Raw genomic sequence first — 24,021 nt, forward strand, 5'->3', positions numbered from 1 at the left:
CCAGAAGGAGACATTGGCTTCCATGCTAGGTATATCTTGAGATGTTAGACTATCTTTCAATCTTATTCGTAAGTTTTTGAAACAACATTGTCATTTCACTATGGACAGGGAAGTGAAAGAAGGAGGCATTGTGTAATTTCTGGTGGTTGCAGGTAGCGGAGTTCTCACTATGGCCAGCTGCTACAGTAGTAGCAGCAAAAGGTAGAAGATAGTACAGAGGAGATGGGGACATTACAGGTTGTTGGTAGGTGAAGTCAATCTCTACTACAATTATAAATTGATACCCAATTTTTTTGCAGAGAGAAATTCACGTCCACCTGTTTGCAGTATTTCATTTGCTAATTAGACAGTACCATACCATATACCATATGTGTTTGATAGAATGACAGAAAGACAACTCTTACAAATTTAAATATACCAACTTTGCCATGTTTTTATCTATTGTGTATATGGTATACGTACTTTGAATTTGATCTCAAAATACTGTAAGAACATCAAGACTCATTTTATAATAGAATCTGCTTCCTTCCCTCCTCTCCCCTCACCCCCCCCCCCCCCTTTTTTTTTTTAATTTGACAGAATTTTGCTCTGTTGCCCAGGCTGGAGTACAGTGGCATGATCTCATCTCACTGCAACCTCCACCTCCCCGATTCAGGCATTTCTCCTGCCTCAGCCTCCCAAGTAACTGGGATTACAGGCACACGCACCACCACACCCCGCTAATTTTTTGTATTTCTAGTAGAGACAGGATTTTGCCATGTTGGCCAGGCTTGTCACAAACTCCTGACCTCGGGTAATCTGCCCTCCTTGGCTTCCCAAAGTGCTGGGATTACAGAAATGAGCGACCGTGCCTGGCCAGAATCTCCTCTTTTTTAAAATTTTGTGATACTGAGGAGAAAAGTCTAATTAAAAAAAAAAAAATCTACTTAGTTTAAGGATGAGTTACTAAGGAAATCAGAGAAGCATTTCATATATTAAGATGTGCTCTCTGTATTTTCCAGAAGGTATGAAAGTAATACCACTTAATAGGTTAGCTGCTACCCTGCACTTTCAAAGCACTTTAGAGTCATTCATCTGTCTGAGGTAGGACAGTGTTAGCACCCTTGGTTAATAGATGAGAATTCTTTTTCCCCTGCATTTTACTGTATTTGAGTTCCAGAATTTATTCAGAGCTCTCCAGTGTTTGTGGTCTTCTGGTGGCCTAACAAAGGTTCCTTTTAATAATGGCTCTCCCTCACCAATCTCCTGAATGCTTCTGGGATATTTTTCCAGAAGAGTTTTTAAAATTAGAAACAAAGAATTGTCACTTATTGTGGTAGCAATAAAAATAAATTTAACTTGAAAATTTATAAGAGATTATATCACTAATGGAAAAAGAGAAAATAATTATATAGACAAATAGGTAAACTATTTCATAAATTTAGATAAAGTCTTAGAAGATATACCTTTAATGCACACCTAATTCATGGTTTTCCTTCTGGAGGAGAGATTATGGAATTCTTTACCTAAAATAATTTAATAATTGTATTGAACTAGGTGCGTTTGTGGTTAACAAAGGAAAGAAACCACAGGTGTTTATTTCCTGATTTTATCATGATTAATTATAAGGATAGCATCTCTGCAAATTACTGGTTATGTTAGTGAGTGAATAATAAATTAGAGTATGTTTATAGGAATTTTATAATTTGAAGAAGTAAAAGGTATCACAGACACCTCATTGTGCTGGTTTTTGTTCATTTAAATATAGAGCATCTTGAAGGTTAAAATTCCAAAGCCTGATTTGTTTTGTCTGTGTTTGTTTACAAGTATGTTTAATCCTACTCTTGTTTTTGAGCTTTGTAATACTGCATGGAATATTAATCATTATGTGATCTTAATGTAGATATCTTCAGTGCTTCCACAGAAAGTCATTGTCAGAGAATTCATTCTAATTCAAGGTTAATTAGTGTACCATTAAAATAATGTGTTACAAGAATTAATTGCATTGCAGGTCAGAAAATGTGTTAAAAAGTATGGTGTAAATGTCTGAGAGCACATCATCCTTTTTAAAACATTGCTATACATGTGCCCCGCTTCTGGAAAATATATCCAAAGTGAAAATCACTACGGAGGTCCAGTCATAGGTGTTTCCCCTAAAGTAAATTTTTGGCACCACATGGAAAATTTAAAATATGGGAAATTTAAAATATAACACCCATTAACAGTAAAATGTGTTACTTGTCAGCTTTACCATTGAAACAGCTAAGGATTTATATTTTAGCTTTAGTTGATATAACCCTATTGGGTCAAACCTAAGGAAAATTCAGGAACGTGGCTGAGAGATATAAATTATCTATACATCTTATGGTAAAAGTACAAGACATATTATGTTGTCCTACTTAACTATTATGTAGTTTTTGTAAGTACCCTATGTAAATATATCACACATCGTCTTAACTATGTAGTAACTCTTGTCTATAGTTTAAGCTAATAGCCATAAAATGCACACTTACAATTAGAACTAAAAATGATAGACTTTGAAATTTTGTCTGATTCTTTTAATGTATTAATAAATGCTGTGAAACAATAACGTGGACCTGTAGAATATTTTATTCATTAGTATTTGTTCAGAGTCTTATTAAAATATCTAATTGTTCATATGGAGGATTTCTGAATTAAGGCCCTAGTAACAGCAGATCACATTAGAGCTACAAAAATTTTAACATAGGAAACTGCTGTAGTACTCAACAATACATTTTCACCTGGACTTTTAGAATTGTCTCCACTAAAAAATAACTCCTGGCTGGGCGTGGTGGCTCATGCCTGTAATCCCAACACTTTGGGAGGCTGAGGTGGGCGGATCACAAGGTCAGGAGTTCGAGACCAGCCTGGCCAACATGGTGAAACCCCGTCTCTACTAAAAAAAAAATACAAAAATTAGCTGGGTATGGTGGCGGGTGCCTGTAATCCCATCTATTTGGGAGGCTGAGGCAGGTGAATTGCTTGAAACTGGAAGGCGGAGGTTGCAGTAAGCGGAGATCCTGCCACTGCACTCCAGCCTGGGCAAAAGAGTGAAACTCCATCTCAAAAATAAATAAAATAAAATAAAGTAACATAGAATAAAATAAAAATAACTCCTACTGGGCTCTGAACAAGGCAAAATAAAATAGTTTTGATACTGTAAATTGTGAATGATTTGCCCACATTTTTTCACTGCTTTCCTCCCTCTTAGGATTTTGCGTAAGCCTGTTAGAAGACAGGTATTCACAGGTAAATAAAAGTAAATCAAGCAAATGAAAGCAAAAGAAGACAATTTGTAGGGAAGAAATTTTCCTACTTTGTTGTTTGTTTAAAGAATAGATCCTAGTTTAATTAGTTGAACTAACAGGTGTGTGAAGAGAGTCTGGATGATAAAAAGAATGAAGGCAGTTTTAGAAAAGCTGTTTCTTGAAAGGTGCTTTTTACTTTAAATCAATCCTCGCCCCAGCTTATATCTATTTAAGTCTTTTCTAAAATGACATAAAGTAGGGATTTCAACTTAATGTGGAAAAACATTCCATTCTTTATAAATGACAACATCATCACCGTCCTCAGAAAGTAGTAAGCCATGCATCACTCATTTATTCAGAAAAGCCCTTAGCTTTTGGGGTTTTGTTTATTCTTTTGAACCAAGTAGGCTTTTTTTCATTAACTAAAACAAGATTTAGCAGTAGAGAATAGAAATAACACATGTAATAGTAACTGTGAGTCTTTGGTAGACAAATGTTAAAATTAATATTTCGTATTTAGTATTTGTCTCCTAATAGTTAATCATCCATTCTCTTTTACAAGTGGCTTTCACAGTCAGCTGTTTGATGATAGACACTAATAGATTGTACTAGTGTTTTTGAGGTATTTCAGAGTGTAAACTTGCAATAGTAAGGAGAAATGCTTATTTTCAAACTGGTTTAATCTTTTTAAGGAATAAACTTGAGGAAATTTAGATGTAGTACATTTGGATTATGATTTCTACCAAGGTTTAAGTTCTTGCTTTTTTATTTTTATGAATTCATTGGACATAATATTTTAGAAAACTGGAATTTATAAAGTACAGTTTACAAAGCATTTTCTTATAGTTCATTTAGCAGGTATTATTGATATTATTGTTGTTATTACTATCATCGCCACTCTGTAAGTGAACTGGTTGAGCTGAAAGCAGGCATTGGGCTAGTACAGATCCAGAAGTAGATATTGGGGCTTCGCATTGATTGTTTTCGTTGTTGTTGTTGTTTTTGAGATGGAGTTTTGCTTTGTCACCCAGGCTGGAGTGCAGTGGTACGATCTTAGCCCACTGCAACCTCCGCCTCCCGAGTTCAAGCAATTCTCCTGCCTCAGTGTCCCAGGTAGCTAGGATTACAAGCACCCATTACCATGCCCAGCTAATTTTTGTATTTTTAGCAGAGACAGGGTTTCACCATATTGGCCAGGCTGGTCTTGAACTCTTGACCTCAAGTGATCCACCCGCCTTGGCCTTTCAAAGTGCTGGGATTACAGGCAGGAGCCACCGTGCCCTGCCCCATTGATTGTTTATTGCTTTTCCTGTGGTGCATTTTTATATCAATCATTCTTAGAATAATTAACCCATACTTTTACATATTTCCTTGTCTTTCCTAAAACATTATATCTTTTACATGGCCCCACCACTGAGATAACAAATTCATTTATCTTATTCTGTGTTTTAGGGTCGGGCTCTACTTCACTGGGCCTGTGATCGAGGACATAAGGAACTAGTCACAGTCTTGCTGCAACATAGAGCTGACATTAACTGTCAGGTAAGAGTGACAAAATAAAGAAGAGCTTTTATTTTTTAAATTGAAGTATAATTCACATAACATAAAATTTACCAGATAAACTCTTTTGAAATGTGCAATTCAGTGGCGTTTAGTACATTTCACAATGTTGTGTAATCATTGCTATTATATAGTTCCGTAATACTGTTGTCACTGCAGAAGAAAACCCTGTTCCCACTAAGCAGTCACTTTAAATTTTTTTTATTTCTCCCTTTGCCCCAGACCTTGGCAACCACTAATCTGCTTTCTGTTTCTATAGATTTGCCTATTCTGGATATTTTATATAAATGGAATAATAACAATTATGGTTGTGTTTGACTTCTTTTACTTAGCATAATGTTTTAAAGGTGTATCTATATTGTTATATGGTGACATGTAACAATACCTCATTCCTTTTTACGGCTGTATTTTTTGAATATCCCACGTATTTATCCATTAATCAATTGATGGATTGATGGGCAGTTTGGGTTGTTTCTTTGGCAGTTGTGAATAATGCTACCGTGAACATTTGTGTACTTGTGTTTTTGTTTGAATACCTGTTGTCAGTTCTTTTGGTTGTAGACATAGGAGTGGAATTACTGGGTTATAAAGTAATTTGATGTTAACTTTTTGAGCAACTGACAAACTGTTTTTCATAGGAGCTACACCATTTTTCATTTGAGCAACTGACAAACTGTTTTTCATAGGAGCTACACCATTTTTCATGCCCAGCAGCTATGTATGATGCTTCCAGTTTCACCACATCCTCTCCAATACTTGTTATTTTCGCTTTTTAAAAAATAACTGTCTTAGCGGGTATGAAATGATGTCTCATCATGGTATAATTTTGATTTGCATTTCCCTAATGACTAATGATATGGAGTATCTTTTCACATGCTTGTTGACTATTTGCATATATTTTTTGGAGAAATGTCTAAGTCTTTGCCCACTTTAAAGTGATTTGTTTGTCTTTTTGTTGTTGAGTTGTAGGAGTTTTTTTATATATTCTGGATACTAGACCCTTATCAGATACATGATTTGCAAGTATCTTCTCCCTTTTTGTGGGTTTTCTCTTTATTTTCTTGATAGTGCCTTTCGATGCACAGGTTGTAAATTTTGATGAAATTAATTTATTATTTGTTTTCTCTTTTTTCCTTTTGTTTATGGTGTCATACTTTAGAAACCATTGCCAAATCCAAGGTCATAGAACCTAAGATTTTGGTTTTCTTTCTCCTTTTTATTGTGGTAAAATACTCATAAAATTTACCATTTTAACCATTTTAAGTGGATAGTTAATGTGGCACTAAATACGTTTATATTGTGTGCGCCCATCGCCACCACCCATCTCCAGAACTTTTTCATCCCCCGCAACTGAAACTCTAACCATTAAACACTAATTTCCTATTCCTCCCTTTTCTCAGCCCCTGGCAACTACCATTCTACTTTCTATTTCTGTGAATTTGACTGCTCTAGGTACCTCATATAAGTGGAATCATACAAAATTTGTCCCTTTTTGACTGGCTTATTTCACTCAGCATAACATGATCAAGGTTCATCCATGTGGTTGCATGTGTCAAAATTTCCTTCCCTTTTAAAGCCGAATGTTATTTGTATGTATTTACAGTACTTTGTTTATTCCCATATCTATGGGCAGTTGGTTTGCTTTTACCTTTTGGCGATTATGAATAACGATACTGTGAACATGGATGTACAAATGTCTGTTCAAGTCCCTACTTTCACTTCTTTTGAGTATATACCCTAGAAATAGAATTGCTGGATCGTATGATAATTCTACGTTTAATTTTTTGAGGAATTGCCATAATATTTCCCACAGTAGCTGCACCATTTCACATTTCCGCCAGTAATACATAGTAATACATTCGAATTTCTCCACATCCTTGCCCACACTTGTTATTTTCTGTGTTTTTGACAATAGACATCCTAATGACTGATGTGGGTGCCTTTTATTTCATTTCCTTGCCTAATTGCTCCAGCTGGGCCTTCCAGTACTAGGTTCAATAGAAGTGGTAACATAGGCATCACGTCTTTTTACGCTTAGGTTCTGGAAAAAGCTAAAAATAAAAATAAAAAAAATCACACAACACTGTTGTTACCATAAACCATGGTAATATCATCATTAAATTTGACTACCTAGTCTTCTGGTCTTTATCTTCAGAATACCTCCTATTTCACAGAGAAAGTAGAATAAATGTTTATGACCAACCCAGATCTCACCAGTAGCTCCAGACACACATATCTCTTCTTTGATGTCCCTCAGACACTTCAAACGCACAATATCTAACACTAAACACCAGCATCCCTCAACAGCCCACCCTTCCCTGCCCGCCACTCACCGTAATTGGCACCATCATCCAACAAGTTCCCAGGAGAATGTGTCATAATTTAGTTAACTAGTACCATATAAAGGGACTGTAACAATTTATACTTCGATCAGCAATGTGTGAGAGAATTCCTATTTCTCCAGCCCTGCCAAATAGTTCATCATAACACTTTTTGTTCTCTGCCTGTTTGATGAATGGTATATCATATTTTTAATATAGCTTTTCCTCAGTTTCCCATTGTGTTGATGGTATTTTTCTCCTTACAGGAACTTTTTATATAGTAAGGAAAATCAGTTTCTTTGTGTTATAATTGTTAAAAATTTCCCCCACATTTTCTTCTGGTATTTTTATTATTTCATGGTTTTTTCAACTCATCTAGAATTGATACACGTATCCTATGTATGTAATAGGAATTTTACTTTTGTCCAAATGGTGCCAACTTTATTTTTGTCCAAATGACTAGCAAGTTCCAGTAATGTTTATTGAATCATTGGTATCTTTTCTATAGCAATTTGAACTGTCTTATCATAGTCTCAATTCTTTTATGTATTTCAGTCTATCTTGGGGGCTTGTTCTTCCATTCCATTGCTCTGGTTTTCTGTTCATGTGTTCGTGCTACACTGTTTTAAGTATTATAGCTTCAAAATATATTTTTAAATCTGGTTGGGCAAATTCTTTCACTACTCATTCAAAATACTTTCTACTATTTTTGCTTATTTATTTTTCTGTGTAAATTTCAAAATCATTTTTTCAATGCCCAACTTTCCCTACCACTATTACCACTAAGTTAAAACAACAAACAAGAAGAACTGGCCAGATGCGATGGCTCATGCCTGTAATCCTAGCACTTTAGGGGGCTGAGTCAGGAGGATCACTTGAGACCAGGAGTTTGAGACTAGCCTGGGCAACATAGTGAGACCCCATCTCCACAAAATTTTTTTTAAAAAATTGGATGTAGTGGTGGGTGCCTGTAGTCCTAACTACTCTGGAGGCTGAGGTGGGAGGATCACTTGAGCCCAGGAGTTTGAGGCTACAGTGAACTATGATTGCACCACTGCATTCCATCCTAGGTGACAGAGCACAAGACCCTATCTCTAAAAAACAACAAAACAATTTTTTTAACCAAACACATTGTTTGGAGATATTGTATATGGAAATTTCCCCAAGTTAGGCATTGCCTTAGGTTTTTGCCTTGCAGATTTCTTATGTTCTGTTTGTTTGGGTAGTGTGAGACAGACAATCCAAAAGCTATAAGTGGCTTTATAGAACATTCTTTACTAAACACCAAGCTTTAATGCAAAGTAAAAGTTCGATGTAGGTTTTTAGGATGGATCTGTTAGTATTATATGCCTGGCACAATGTTTTCCTTTGTATTCACATGACCATTGTGTATAGCCGCCAGCTTTGATTCTCTTTTGACAGTCATAATCTATACAATCTAACTTTAGTTAATGGGATGCTTTGGCTTTTCCAGTTTGAGTTGCTAACATGCTTCGAAGTCAGAGGGCTTCTGGAGGTTAGCTCTCAGAATAGCTCTTTCCCTTGTAATATCTTCTTTGGTTTCGTTATTGAAAACTCTTTTCAAATATAGACAATACAAACATAATAAATGGAAGGAAAGGTTCATCTCCCTCATGACTCAATATTTCTCAAACAACATTATTATTGACTGGCCTATTGGTTGCCAAAAAGGAAAATCAATTTTATTAGAAGTATTTGCTTGGCCACAGATCTTAGTACTAACTCAGCACAGACAGTCTGATGTTATCAACTATCTGAAGACTAATTTTTACCATTAGTCTGAAACGAAGCAGTAATTAGAGATATGTCAAAGTCTACTCTGTGTTTTCCTGTCATTTTTTACCCTTCAGTCTGTCTCATACATTCTTTTTTTTTTTTTGTACTGCAGCTTCTATTTTGTGTGACTGTGATGGAATTGAAACTTGAAATTTTATTTCTAAGGAAGATGCTGTATAGATTTCGTTTGTTATCTGACAGTATTATGGATACAGTTTTGTCTCTTCCACTGCTTGGTACTGATTTTTAGTTCCACTCTGGAACTTAGGTTCATACCACATATGGGATTAGGATATGGCTTACATGCACGTGTGTGTGCGCATGCACACACACACACACACCCTTCTCTGACTTCTTGAGTAACTTTGATTTTTCAAGCCCTGAAGAAAGATTAAAACTACCCCCAAAGCACATTAAAAGGTATGTGAATGCTGAACATTTATTGGTAGGAGGAGTAGGAGCATCTGTGGTGTATGTGTCAGTACTGTGTACTGGTGTTATGCAGTTTAAAAGGAAAACATTTTGTTCAAGTGGTACAGAAATGTATAAAGGTTTTATGACATATACATTATATAAGCTTACAGTTTAGAGACTACCCTGTGCCCTCTCAGTGAATACCTTGTGCCTATCTGTGTCTTAAAAAAGATTTCAAAAACATGAGAAAAGTATAAAGCAATAAATAAAACCATCTGTAATCCCATTACATAGTGCGTATCTGTGTGCAGTGGGGGGGGGTAGGATATAACAAGTATTTAGTGTTTACTGTGTGTCAAGAATTTTATGTGTATTGTCTCTTTTAGTCATTGCATCAATCCCATAATGTGCATATATTATGCTCTACATTTTACAGTGAAGAAACAGGAGCTTAAAGAAGTTACAGAGCTAGTGAAGGCCAAAGCCTAGATTCGAATATTCTAACTCCAAAGCCCAAGCTCTTAACCTCTTCACTGTAAAATTTGAATATATTTCATTTTCATCTTTATTTTTTTCTACTTACAGGTATATATTTTAAAGGTATTTAGTATAATGTACATAAAGTATTTTTCTTCATTAATTAAAATTAAGTCAAATAAATTCAGTGAGGTAAATGTACACAAATCTTAAGGATATGGTGCAATACGTTTTACATACATACACACACACACACATCTATACACATACACATACCCTTGTGTAACTACCACCTATTTCAAATTAGAACATTCCTGGGATCCCTAGAAAATTTGTTCCCTAAAGTTACTTCCTGTCAATATCCATCCTTCACTTCCACCCTGAGGTGACTATTATTCTGAACTTCTGTGACCCCTGATTAGTTCTGACTCTTCTTAAAATTCAAATATTTGGAATAATAAAGTATATATACTTTTGGATTAAGCTTATTATGTTCAATATAACATTTGTGAGAGTCATCCATGTTATATGTATCAATTGTTCCCTTATTGCTGTATAACATTTCATTGTACGTATATACCACAATTTTATCTGTTCTCCTGTTGGTGGACATTTAGATGTCTTTTTTTTCCTTCAGTGTTTGGCTATTATGAATAAAGGAGCTGTGAGCTTTCTTGAATGTGGACATATACACGTGTATTTTCATTCCTCTTAGGTATATACCTAGGAGTAGAATTGCTGGGTCATAGCATAACTCTGTTTAACCTTTTGAGGAACTGCCTGTTGTTTTTCAAAGAGGCTGCACCATTTTATATTCTTAGCAGCAATGTATGAGAGTTCTAGTTTGTCCACATTCTTGCCAATACTTGTTATCATCTGTCTTTTTGATTATGCTATCCTAAGGTATGGGAAGAAGCATCTCACTGTGGTTTTGATTTTCATTTCCTTGATGGTTAATGGTGTTGAGGATCTTTTCATGTACTCATTGGTCATTTGTGTATGTTCATTGTGGAAATTTCTATTCAGATTTTATGCTCATTTAAAAAATGGTGTTATTTGTCTCTTTATTATTGAGTTATAAGAGTTACATGTTTTGGATACAAGTCCCTTTTCAGATGTATGATTTGCAGATACTTTCTTCAGTTCATTGAATTATCTTTTTACTTGCTCGAAAGTGTCCTTTAAAGCATAAGAGTTTTAAATTTTTATGGTCTTATTTATTTTGGGGTTTTTTTTGTGGTTTTAAGAAATCATTGTCTAATCAAAGATCATGATGATTAAGCCTTTTTCTTCTAAGAATTTTATAGTATTATCTCTTACATTGAAGTCTTTGATTATTTTGAGTTAATTGGGTAGAGTGTGAAGTAGTCTAACTCTTATTCTTTTTTTTTTTTCTTTTTTTTGAGACGGAGTCTCGTCAGGAAGCTCTATTGGCGGGCTGGATCTCAGGCTCACTGCAAAGCCCATTCCCCGGTTCACGCCATTCTCGCCTCAGCCCCTCCCGAGAAGGATTCAGGCTCTCACCATCTCGGCCTGGCTTTTGTATTTTAGAGATTTGGTTTCACTGTGTTCAAGCAGGATGGTCTCTGGATTCTCCTGACTTTATCCGCCCCATCTCGGCCTCCCAAAGTGCTGATTACAGGCTTTTGGAGCCACAAACTCATTCTTTTACATATGGATATCCAAGGTTTTCACTCACTGTTATTGAAAAGACTGTTCTTTCCCCATGAAGTCATTGTAGCACTCTTTGTCAAAAAAATAAATTTGTTTATAAATATGAAGGTTTATTTCTAGATTCTTAGTTTTATTCCATTGATCAATAATATGTCTTTCCTCATGTTGCCATACCACAGTCTTGATTACTATGCCTTGCAAGTTTTGAAATTGAAAGTTGATTCTCTTCCACCTTTTTCAAGGTTGTTTTGGCTATTCTAGGCCCTGAATTTCCATGTGAATTTTCGGATCAGTTTGTCTATTTTGCAAAAAAATCTTTTGCAGGAAGATTTTAATAAGAATTGCATTGAATCTATAGATCAGCTTGGGGGGAGTAGTACCATCTTAAAATATTAAGTCCATGAATACATGATGTGCATTTATTTAGGGTTCCATTTAATTTCTTTCATAGTGATGTTTTATAGTTTCTAAGTCTTAATTTTTGTTAAATTTCTACGGTTAAGTATTTTATGTTTTAATGTTATAGGATGGAATTGTTTTCATTTTTCTGATTGTTCATTCTTTTTTGAGACGGAGTCTCGCCTTCACGCCCAGGCTGGAGGTACAGTGGCCGGATCTCAGCTCACTGCAAGCTCCGCCTCCCGGGTTTATGCCATTCTCCTGCCTCAGCCTCCCGAGTAGCTGGGACTACAGGCGCCTGCCACCTCACCCGGCTAGTTTTTTGTATTTTTTTAGTAGAGACGGGGTTTCACCGTGTTAGCCAGGATGGTCTCGATCTCCTGACCTCGTGATCCGCCTGTCTCAGCCCCCCAAAGTGCTGGGATTGCAGGCTTGAGCCACCGCGCCCGGCCGCTTGTTCATTCTTAAGGTATAGAAATACAATAAATTTTTGGCCAGGCATTATGGGTCACACCTGTAATCTCAGCACTTTGGAAGGCCAAGGCAGGAGGATGACTTGAGGCCAGGAGTTTGAGACCAGCCTGGGCAACATAGTGACACTGTGTTGCTACAGAAATTTAAAAAAAAAAAAAAAGTCTGTGTTTATTGATCTGTATCCTGCATTCTTTCTGAATACTTCTATTAGTTCTGACAGTTTATTAGTGGATTCCTTATAATTTTTATATACAATATTGTGTCATTTGCAAATAGAGATAGTTATATTAGCTGCATAAAACCAGATGGGAAATACTCCTTTATTCTCTGAAAGAGTGCATTTAAGGTTAGTATTAACTATTCTTTAATGCTTAGATAAGGGGTCTTCAGTTCCAGATAAGACTTATTTATCCCTATTCTTCCTATTCAGTTCAGATTTAAAACGCTGGACATATACAGCAAATAAACGTAAGAAGACTAAAGGGTTAGAAGAAGAGAGCTGGCCGGGCGTGGTGGCTCAAGCCTGTAATCCTAGCACTTTGGGAGGCCGAGACGGGCGGATCACGAGGTCAGGAGATCGAGACCATCCTGGCTAACACGGTGAAACCCCGTCTCTACTAAAAAATACAAAAAACTAGCCGGGCGAGGTGGCGGGCGCCTGTAGTCCCAGCTACTCGGGAGGCTGAGGCAGGAGAATGGCGTGAACCCGGGAGGCGGAGCTTGCAGTGAGCTGAGATCTGGCCACTGCACTCCAGCCTGGGCTACAGAGTGAGACTCCGTCGCAAAAAAAAAAAAAAAAAAAAAAAAAGAAGAGAGCTGACTGACTAGGGACCTCAAGAATTGAGAAATGACACTGTGGTGATTTCTCTGGGTTTTCTTTTTGTTTCTTTATAAGCTGAAGTGTTCTCTGGAGAAGCCCATAACCCAGAAATACCAACAGGTGCAGAGAAGAGAAGCCTGTTGTCTCTTGCCAAAGGACAGGAAAAGGGGCAATCTAACAGAACAGAACTCTTCAACAATACCCATCCTACCCCAGCCAAATACATGGAGGAAGAATATGCCACCCTCTTGCTTGGAGGCTGAAAGGGAAGCCTAGACATCCCTGGCTCGTGGTAGCAAGCAGTGCTTCTCTTCTCCATCAAGGTGTTATCAACAGATGCTGAATAAGAACCTTGGGCTTTCAGTTCCTGCCCAGTGGTAGCAGGGAGTGATTTCCTTTCCTCACCAGGGTGGTGCCAGAAGAGGCCAAATGGGAAGCCTAGACTTTCATATCCTGCCCAGAGGTAGCAGGTGATACTCCCCTTCTGTCATAAGTGTGGTGTCAGTGGAGACCAAGCTTGGATATCCATCACCTCCCACCCTGGAATTACAGGCAATAATAAGGTAGTACTTCTCCCCTTCCCAAATAGGGAGTGATGGTGTGAGGGAGAATTTTAGAGAGAAGGGAGCTGGAGAAAGATGCTTTAAGCTTGTATGTAGAGTTCTGTAAAGATCCCAGAGTGACTCATACATTATACTGACCAAAATTAACATGACAGAAGGGTTGAGAACTGAACTACAGTGTGGAATAGTGCCTACATTTTCACATTGACCTCTAGGTAGCACACAATCAAGGCAGACCCAAATAGTATTGTAAGGGCTCTGAAAATGAAATTATTGTTGGAACTACAACTCCTAAAAGTAGATCAGGACCTGCACAAGAAACCCAAATAGAGAAACTGCCTGCTAAACTAGAAGATTTAAATAGAATACAGATTCACATACTCAAAATTGAAAATTAGTCATCATACCAAGAACCTGGAAAATCACAACTCGAATGGTAAAAGGAGGTCAACATATACCAAACAGTGAGATGTTGACATTATCTGACAAAGGTTTTAGAACAGTCATCATAAAAATGTTTCAATGAGTAGTTACAAACATTCTTGAAACAGATGGAAAAAAACCCAGAAAATCTCAGCAAAGGAATAGGAGATCTAAAAAGGAAATAAATGGAAATTATAGAATTGAAAATATAATAGCTGAAATAAAAATTCACTGGATGCACTCACTACTAGATGGAAATGATAAAAAGATCAGTGAACTTTAAGCAAAGTATATAATTTGAACATCAGAGAGAAGTGGATGAAAAAGAAATTAACAGAGCCTCCAGGACTGTGGGACAATTGTAAAAGATCTAACTTTTTTTGTCATCAGAGTGCTAGAAGGAGAGGAGAAAGAGTGTGGAACTACAAAAAATATTCAAAGAGTTACTGGCTGAAAACTTCCCAAATTTGATAAAAGGCGTAAACCTATAGATTTAAGAAGCTGAGAGAACCATAGACAGATATACCTGAAAAAATTCACAGCAAGACACATTAAAATCAAGCTTTGGGAGATTAATGAGAAAAAACAACAACAACATTGAAAGCAGAAGGAAAAAGTACATTGCAGATGCTCCTCAATTTATGATGGGCTTACATCCTGATAAAACCATCATAAGTTGAAAATATCTTAAGTTGAAAATGCACTTAATACACCTAACCTATCTCATAGCTTAGCCACTGAATGCATTTATTTGTTTGTTTATTTATTTTTGTGAGACAGTGTCTAGCTCTGTCGCCCAGGCTAGAGTACAGTGGCGCAATCTTGGCTCACTGCAACCTCTGCCTCCTGGTTTCAAGCAGTTCTCCAGCCTCAGCCTCCGGAGTAGCTGGAGCCACACTCGGCTAATTTTTGTATTTTTAGTAGAGATGGGGTTTCACTGTGTTAGCCAGCCTGGCCTGGCCTCGAACTTCTGACATCAAGTGGTCCACCCGCCTCAGCCTCCCAAAGTGCTGGGATTACGGGCGTGAGACATTGCGCCCGGCCTTTTCTATCCTTTTACTTGTACCATATGTGTGTTAGTCTTCTTGGTCCGCTATTACAAAATACACAGACTGAATAGCATAAACAACAGATATTTATTTTCCCACAGTTCTGGAGGTTCTAAATCAAAGATAAAGATGCCAACAGGGTTGATTTCTGGTGAGGCCTCTCAACTTGGCTTGTAGATAGCCACCTTCTTGCTGTGTCCTCACGGGCCTTTCCTCTGTGCTCATATTTGGAGAGATCTCTAGTGTCTCTCTCTCTTGTAAGGGCACCAGCCCTTTCACATTAAGGCCACACCTTTATAACCTAATTTAACCCTAATTAGCTCTTTAAAGGCCCTGTTTCTAAATTTAGTCATATTGAGGGTTAGGGCTTCAACATAGGAATTGGGTGTGGGGGAGCACATTTTAGTTCATAACACTGTATCTTCATATTTAAGGCATGTCTCTTATAAACAGTCTGTAGTTGGGTTTTGGTCTTTAGTATGATAATCTTTGTCTTTTAATTGCAGTGTTTGATTATTTATGTTTAATGTAATTACTTGTGTAGTTGCGTTTAAGTTACCACCTTGCTATTTGTTTTCTGTTTGTTCCATCTGCTCTGTTTCTCTATTTTTTCTTTCCTGACTTCTTTTGTGTTTATATGTATTCTCTATTTTTTCTTTCCTGACTGATTTTGTATTTATAAGTATTTTACTGCATGCATAGAATGTGTAATGATCAAGTCAGAGTATTTGGGTAACCTGGAGTTTTTATCATTTTTATGTGTTGGGAGCATTTTAGGTTCTCTCTTCTAACTGCTTTGAAATATACAATACATTGTTGCTAACTGTAGTAACCCTACTCTGCTACAAAACATTATACCTTATATCTAACTGTATGTTTATACCTATTGATCAACCTCTTTTCATCACCACCTCCCACTAGCACACCTTTTCCAGCCTCTGGTATCAGTCCTTCTACCCACTACCTTCATGAGATCAACTTTTTTAGCTTCTACATATGAATGAGAACATGTAAAATTTGTCTTTCTGTGTCTGGCTTATTTCACTTGACATAAGGGCCTCCAGTTCTATCCACATTGCTGCAGATGTCATGATTCATTCTTTTTCATAGCAGACTAGTATTCCATTGTGTATGCATACCACATTTTTTTTATCCATTCATCTGTAGATGGACACTTCAGTTGATTCCATAGCTTTGGTATTGTGAATAGTGCTACAGTGAACATCAAAGTGCAGGTGTACCTTTGATACACTTATTTCTTTTCCTTTCAATAAATACCCAGTAGTGGCATTGCTGAAATGTATGGTAGTTCTGTTTTTAGTTTTTTATGAAATCTTCATACTATTGCCCCATAGTGGCTGTACTAATTTACGTTCTCACTAACCATGTGTAAGAATTTTTCTCTGCATCCTTGCTAGCATCTGTTATTTTTTAATCTTTTTAATAATAACCATTCTAACTGGGTTAAGATGGTATCTTGTGGTCTTGATTTACATTTCCCTGATTATTAGTGATGTTAAGCATTTCTTTCATGTAGCTGTTAGCTATTTGTTTGTCTACTTTTGAGAAATATCTATTCACACCCTTTGCTCATTTAATAGGATTATCATTTTTTAACTATTGAATGATTTTTTTTTGTATATTCTGGGTACTAGTCCCTTGTTAGATAATTTGCAGATATTTTCTCACATTCTACAGGTTGACTCTTTACTCTTTTGATTGTTTGCTGTGCAGAAGCTTTGTAGTTTAATATAGTCTCATTTAGCTATTTTTTTTTAAATCTCTGCTTTCAAAGTCTTAGCCATAAAACGATTGTCTAGACCAAGTTCCCTGTGTTTTCATCTAGTAGTTTTGTAGTTTCAGGCCTTATATTTAAATATTTAATCCATCTTGAGTTGATTTTTATATATGGTGAGAGATGGGGATCCAGTTTATTCCCCTGCATATGGATATCCAGTTTTTCCAGCACCATTTATTGAAAAGGATGGCCTTTCCTCAATGTATATCCTTGGCATCTTTGTTGAATATCAGTTGACTCTAAATACCTAGATTTACTTCTGGATTCCCTATTCTGTTCCACTGGTCTGTGTGTCTGTTTTTATACCAATACCATGCTTTTTTGGTTACTATAGCATTATAATATATTTTGAAGTCAGATAGTGTGATGCCTCCAGCTTTGTTCTTTTTGCTCAGGATTGCTTTGGCTGTTTGGGCTCTTTTCTGGTTCCATACACATTTTACAATTATTTTTTCTATTTCTGTGAAAAATGACGTCAATATTTTGATAGGGGTTGCATTGAATCTGTAGATTACTTTAGGCAGTAGGGTCATTTAAACAATATTCTTCTAATTCATGAGCATGGGATGTCTTTCTATTTTTTTGTGAATTTCTTTCGTCAGTTTTGTAGTTTTCCTTATAGAGGAAAACTACACCTTTCACCTCCTTGGTTAAATTTATTCCCGGGTATTTTTTTTTATAGCTATTATAAATGGGGTTGCCTTCTTGATTTCTTTCTCAGCTAGTTCATTATTGAAGTACAGAAACACTACTGATTTTTTATATGTTGATTTTGTATTCAGCAACTTGACTGAATTTGTTTATTAGATCTAGGAGATTTTTGGTGGAGCCTATAGGTTTTTCTAGATATAAGATCATATTATTGTCAAAGGAGGACAGTTTGACTTCAAGTTTTCCAGTTCGGATGGTTTTTATTTCTTTCTCTTGCCTAATTGCTCTTGCTAACACTTCCAGTACTATGTTGAATAGGAGTGGTGAAAGTGGGAATTCTTGGCTTGTTCCAGTTCTTGGGGGAAAGGCTTTCCGATTTTTCCCCATTTGGTATGATGTTAGCTGTGTATTTGTCATATGGCTTTTATATGTTGAGGTATGTTCCTTCTATGCCTAGTTTGTTGAGAGTTTTTTGAGGAGATGTTGAATTCTATCACATGCTTTTTCTGTGTCTGTTAAGATGGTCATATGGTTTTTGTCCTTCATTATATTGATGTGATGTATCACATTTATTAATTTGTGTATGTTGGACCATCCTTACATCCCTGGGATAAGTCCCGCTTGATCATGATATATTCTGTACTGTTGGATTTGGTTTGTTAGTATTTTGTTGAGAATTTTTACATTTATGTTCATCAGGGATATTGGCCTATAGTTTTCTTTTTTTGTTGCACCCTTATCTGATTTTGATATCAGGTAATGCTGGCCTTGTAGAATGAATTGGGGGGAATGCCTTCCTCTTTAGTCTAGTTTTTTTTTGGGGGGGGGCATAATTTGAGGAGAACTGGTGTTCTTTGAAAGTTTGGTAGAATTCAGCGGTGAAACCATCCAGTCCTGGACTTTTCTTTGTTGAGAGACTTTTTATCACTGATTCAATTTTATTACTCACTATTGGTCTATTCAGGTTTTATTTTTTTCCAGATCCAATCTTGGCAGTTTGTATTTTCCAGGAAGTTTCCCATTTTCTTTAGGTTTTCTGGTTTTTTTATTGTGTAATTGTTCATAATTGTTTCTGATGATCCTTTGTATTTGTATGGTATCAGTTTCAGTGTCTCCTTTTTCATTTCTGATTTTGTTTATTTGGGTCTTCTCTCTTTTTTTCTTGGTTAGTCTAGCAAGTGGTTTATTAAGTTCTGCTCATCTTTTCAGAAAACCAACTTTTCATTTTGTTGATTCTTTGGATTTGGGTTTTTATTTGGTTTTTAGTCTCTCTTGTTTAGTTCTGCTGTGATTTATTATTTCTTATACTAATTTGGAGTTTGGTTTGTTCTTGTTTCTCCTTTTCTTTTCTTTCTTTTTTTTTTTTTTTTTTTTGAGATGGAGTCTTGTTCTGTCACCCAGGCTGGAGTGCAGTGGCGCAATCTCAGCTCACTGCAACATCTGCCTCCTGGGTTCGAGCTATTTTCCTGCCTCAGCCTCCCTAGTAGCTGGGGTTATAGGCGTGCACCACCATGCCCGGCTAATTTTTGTATTTTTTAATAGAGACGGGGTTTCACCATGTTGGCCAGGCTGGTCTCAAACTCCTGACCTTAGGTGATCTGCCCACTTCAGCCTCCCAAAGTGCTGGGATTACAGGCCTGAGTCCCTGTACCCGGTTGTTCTTGTTTTTCTAGTTCCTTGAGGTGAATTGTTAGATTGTTCATTTGAAATATTTCTGTTTTTTTGATGAAGGTATATATTGCTATAAACTTCCCTCTTAACACTGTTTTTACTGTATCCCATAGGTTTTGGTACCTTGTGTTTTGATTTTCATTTGGTTCAATACATTTTTTTATTTTCTCATTTTTTTCCTTGACCCAGTGGTGATTCAGGAGTATGTTGTCTAATTCCCATGTATTTGTACAGTTTCCAGAGTTCCTATTGTTATTGATTTCTAGTTTTATTCCGTTGTGGACTGAGAAGATACTTGATATTATTTTGATTTTTTAAAATTTGTTGAGACTTGTTTTGTGTCCTAACATATGGTCTATCCTGGAGAATTTTCTGCATGTTGATGATAAGAATATTTTGTAGCTGTTGGATAAAACGTTTTGTAAATGTCTCTTAAGTCCTTTTGGTCTAATGTGCAGTTTAAATCCAATATTTCTTTGTTGATTTTCTGTCTAGATGATTTCTGTCCAGTGGTGAGAATGGTGTATTAAAGTCCCCAATTGTTATTTTATTGGAGTCTATCCCTCCCTTTAAATCTAATATTTGCTTGATATAACATCTGGGTGCTGCAGTGTTGGGTATATGTTTAGAATTGTAACCTGTTTCTAAATTAATCCCTTTATTATTATATAATGACCTTCTTTGTCTCTTTTTACTGGTTTTGACTTAAAGTTCATTTTGTCTTATGTAAGTATAGTTACTCCTGCTTGCTTTTGGTTTCTATTTGCATGGAATATCTTTTTCATCCTCTCATATTCGGGCTGTATGTGTCTTTACGGGTGAGATGAATTTCTTGTAGGCAGTATATAGTTGAGTCATTTTTAAAATCCATTCAGCTGCTGTGTATCTTTAAAGTGGAAAATTTAATTTATTCACATTTAAGGTTATTATTGATATATGAGAGCTTATTCCTACCATTTTATTGCTTGATTTCTGGTTGTTTTGTGTATCCTTTGTTCTTTTATTTCTCTCTTATTTTTTATCATCGTAGTTTAGTGGTATTCTGTAGTGGTAACGTTTGAGGTTTTTCTCTTTCTTGATTTGTGTGTTTGCTCCACCAGTGGTTTTTATATTTTCATGTGTCTTCATGATGGTAGTTATTGTTGTTTCACTTCTGGGTGTAGGACTCCCTTAAGCATTTTTTTTTTTAACTTTTAAAAACCTATACAGTATGTTATCATACTGAATATTCCTTAAGCATGTCTTGTAGGACCAGTCTAGGGCAATGAATTCCCTCAGCTTTTGCTTGTCTGGGAAAGACTTTATTTCTTTTTCATTTCCGACTGATAATTTTGCTGGGTGTAATATCCTTGGGCAATTTTTTTCCTTCAGGACTTTGAATATATCATCCAGTTCTCTCCTGGCCTATAAGGTTTCTACTGAGAAATCTGTTGTTGTTCTGATGGGGGTTCCTATATAGGTGACTAAATGCTTTTCTCTTTCTGGTGTTAGAATTTTATCTTTGATTGTTTTTTGTTTGTGTGTTGGTTTTGTTTCTTGTTTTTGCCACATGATCTCACTCTGTCACCCAGTAGCATGATAATGGCTCACTGCATCCGTGATTTCCCAGGATCAAGCAATCCTCTTGCCTCAGCCTCCCAAGTAGCTGGGACTGCAGATGAGTGTTACCATGCTCAACTAATTTGTTTATTTTTTGTAGAAATGGAGTTTCACCATATTGCCCAGGCTGGTCTCGAACTACTGGGTTCAAGTGATCCTCCTGCCTCACTTCTCAAAGTGCTGGGATTGTAGGCATGAGCCACTATGCTTGGCCTGTCTTTGACTTGACAGTTTGACTATAATGTGGCCTGGAGAAAACATTTTTACATTGTATCTATTTGGGGATATTTGAGCTTCCTATATCTGGATGTCTAAATCTCTTGGAAACTTGGGAAATTTTCACTTATTATTTCATTAAATAGTTTTTCTAATCTTTCATTTTCTCTTTGCCTTCTGGGGTTCCAAAAATTTGCCTATTTGGTCATTTTATGGTGGCCCATATGTCACAAAGGTTTTCTTCACTGTTTTTTGTTTTTTCTTTATATTTGTTTCACTGAGGTATCTATGAAGACCTGTCTTCAAGTTCTGAGATTTTTTTTCTTCTGTTTGATCTACTGTCTTGTTGAAGCTTTTGAATGTATTTTGTATTTTATTCAATGAATTCTTCAGTTCCAGAATTTGTGTTTAGTTCTTTTTTATTATATCTACCTCTGACAAATTTCTCATTCATATCCTGAATTGTTTTTCTGATTTCTGTGTATTGTTTTTCAGAATTCCCTTGTATTTCAGTGAGGTTATTTAGTATCATTTTTTGAATTCTTTTTCAGGAATTTCATAAGTTTCTTTTTGATTGGGATATGTTGCTGGAGAATTATTATGTTCCTTTGGAAGTATCATATTCCTTTGCTTTTTCATGTTTCTTGTGTCCTTACATTGATACCTACAATCTGTTGTGACAGTCACTTCTTCCAGTTTTTTGAATTTGCTTTTGTAGGAGAGAACTTTTTCCTAAAGATGTATCTATGGTGTTGGTTAGGTAGGTCACTTTGGTTTCGATTCTGGTAGTGTAGTTTCTGGATGATTTCTTCAACTGTAAACAGCATCAGTGTTACCTGTGATTTCCTTGGTGGCTTAGCATACAGTTGTTAGTGAAGTTTTTCTGGGAACTGGGATGCCAAGTGGGCCAGTCTTGAGACCCCAGGGTGGTGTACCCTGGCATTGGTATTAGTGGGTCCAGGCAGGCTGACTTGTAGGCCTCCAGGTAACTTGCTTGGGTGCCAGGAATGGCAGTGGTGGGTCAGTCAGGCGGTATGTTCTCAAACCCCTAGGTAATGAGTGTGACATGGGCAGTGGCAGTAGCAGGGGTGGGACAACCCTCTGGGACCCAAGCAGAGGTTCTCACTGGTGGTGGTGGTGACTGGGATGGGTTGAGTGGGCCAGTGCCCAGACCTGCAGGTAGCATATGCTGGTGGATGCCATCTATGGTGGCAGTGGTGGGCTGGGTGGGCCCAACCTCAAACTCCAGCGGGGAGTGCTCAGGTGCCACTTGTAGTGGGCTGGGCTGGGGGCATTCCCTAGGCCTCTGAAGCTATTTCCTACTTTCTGTCTTGAATCCAACATTAACAGTTTACACTGGGGTTTTTTTCAATTTTTATTTGGAAATAATTTTAGACTACAGAAAAGTTGCAAAAGCAGTACAGAGTTCCTGTATACTCCTCATCTAGCTTTCACTAACAATTAACTTCTTGTATAACCATAATATAACTTTCAAAATTAGGACATTAAGATTGGTATTATACTGTTATTTAAATTACAGTCCTTATGTGAATTTTTCTGCTAATATCAAGAATGTTTTCTGTTCCAGGATCCTACCCAGTATTGTAATTTGGATTTAGTTATTCAGTTCCTCAGTCGTTCCTTATTCTTTAATTATCCTTATACTTTTGAAGATAACTAATTAGTTTGTAGAATGTTCGTCACTTTGGGTTTGTCTAATGTTTTCTCTTGATTGGAATTAAGTTATGCATTTTTGGTGAGAATATCACAAGTGATATGCCCTTCTTAATGCATCGTATTAAGGGATTCATAATATTATGTCTGATTACTGGAGATGTTAACCTTGGTCACTTTGTTATGATAGTGTCTGCCTGATTTCTTTACTGTAAAGTTGCTGTCTTTTCTTTGTAGTTAATAAATATGGGATGGAGTGAGATACTTGAACACTGTGCAAATCCTGTTTCTCCTTAAACTTATGGCCATTATTATTATTATTATTATTATTATTATTTTGAGATGGAGTTTCGCTCTTCTTTCCCTGGCTGTAGTGCAATGGAGCAATCACGGCGCACTGCAACCTCCGCCTCCCGGTTTCAAGCGAATCTCCGCCTCCTGGTTTCAAGCAAATCTCCTGCCTTGACCTCCCGAGTAGCTGGGGTTACAGGCATGTGCCACCATGCCCAGCTAATTTTGCATTTTTAGTAGAGACGGGATTTCTCCATGTTGGTCAGGCTGGTCTCAAACTCCCGACCTCAGGTAATCCACCCACCTCGGTCTCCCAAAGTGCTGGGATAACAGGTATGAGCCACCACACCTGGCCTATGCCCATTAATGTTAGCGTCCATCAATGAGTTGTATCTCCAACAGTTGTTATTGTGGTATTTCCCTAATGGTGATTTTCTGATTTCCTCTTTTCTTTTACATTTACTAATTGGAACCCTCTATAAAGAAGAACTGGCCATTTCCCCCAATTCTAGGTTCATCTTATATTTTCCCTACCCCAGTCCTGGAACCAACGATTTCTCCAAGGATCACTGGTTCCCTTTATTAGAAAATGTGTTTAAAAACTAAGAGCTGGACACTAGATGTGCTCAATTCTGTTGGAACGGCATTGTTTCTTCGTTCTCTTAATGGTCAGAGCTACAAAATATATGTATATGTAGGAAATGTATGTATGTATACTAATCCATGCATATATACATACTCTATTTCTGTGTGTATCTGTATTTGTACTGAATGTCATGTGTTTACAATGATACTTTGATTATAATCCAAAATTACAGGGTTAGTTTAGCCTTTCCTTATTTGTAATTTGTTCTTTCAGAAACTCAGCTGTTACTATTTACCGTGTTTTTTTCTGTTCAACT

At 36.7% G+C, this 24,021-nt stretch overlaps 1 protein-coding gene across 8 annotated transcripts in view; it reads left to right on the forward strand.

Moving 5' to 3' along the window:
• Positions 1–24,021, forward strand: part of ACBD6 (acyl-CoA binding domain containing 6) — a 227,982-nt gene that overhangs the window by 102,083 nt on the left and 101,878 nt on the right. For all 8 annotated transcript variants that reach the window (XR_002518610.2, XM_021929957.2, XM_021929959.2 and 5 more), the window contains exon 6: positions 4,701–4,790. Coding sequence is in view for 7 of the 8 variants with exons in the window: in XM_021929957.2 (XP_021785649.1) it covers positions 4,701–4,790 (90 nt within the window). In the remaining variant the exon portion in view is untranslated. The remainder of the gene's footprint in view (positions 1–4,700; positions 4,791–24,021) is intronic.

This window comes from Papio anubis, chromosome 1 (assembly GCF_008728515.1).
Source record: "Papio anubis isolate 15944 chromosome 1, Panubis1.0, whole genome shotgun sequence".
Taxonomy (NCBI): Eukaryota; Metazoa; Chordata; class Mammalia; order Primates; family Cercopithecidae; genus Papio; species Papio anubis.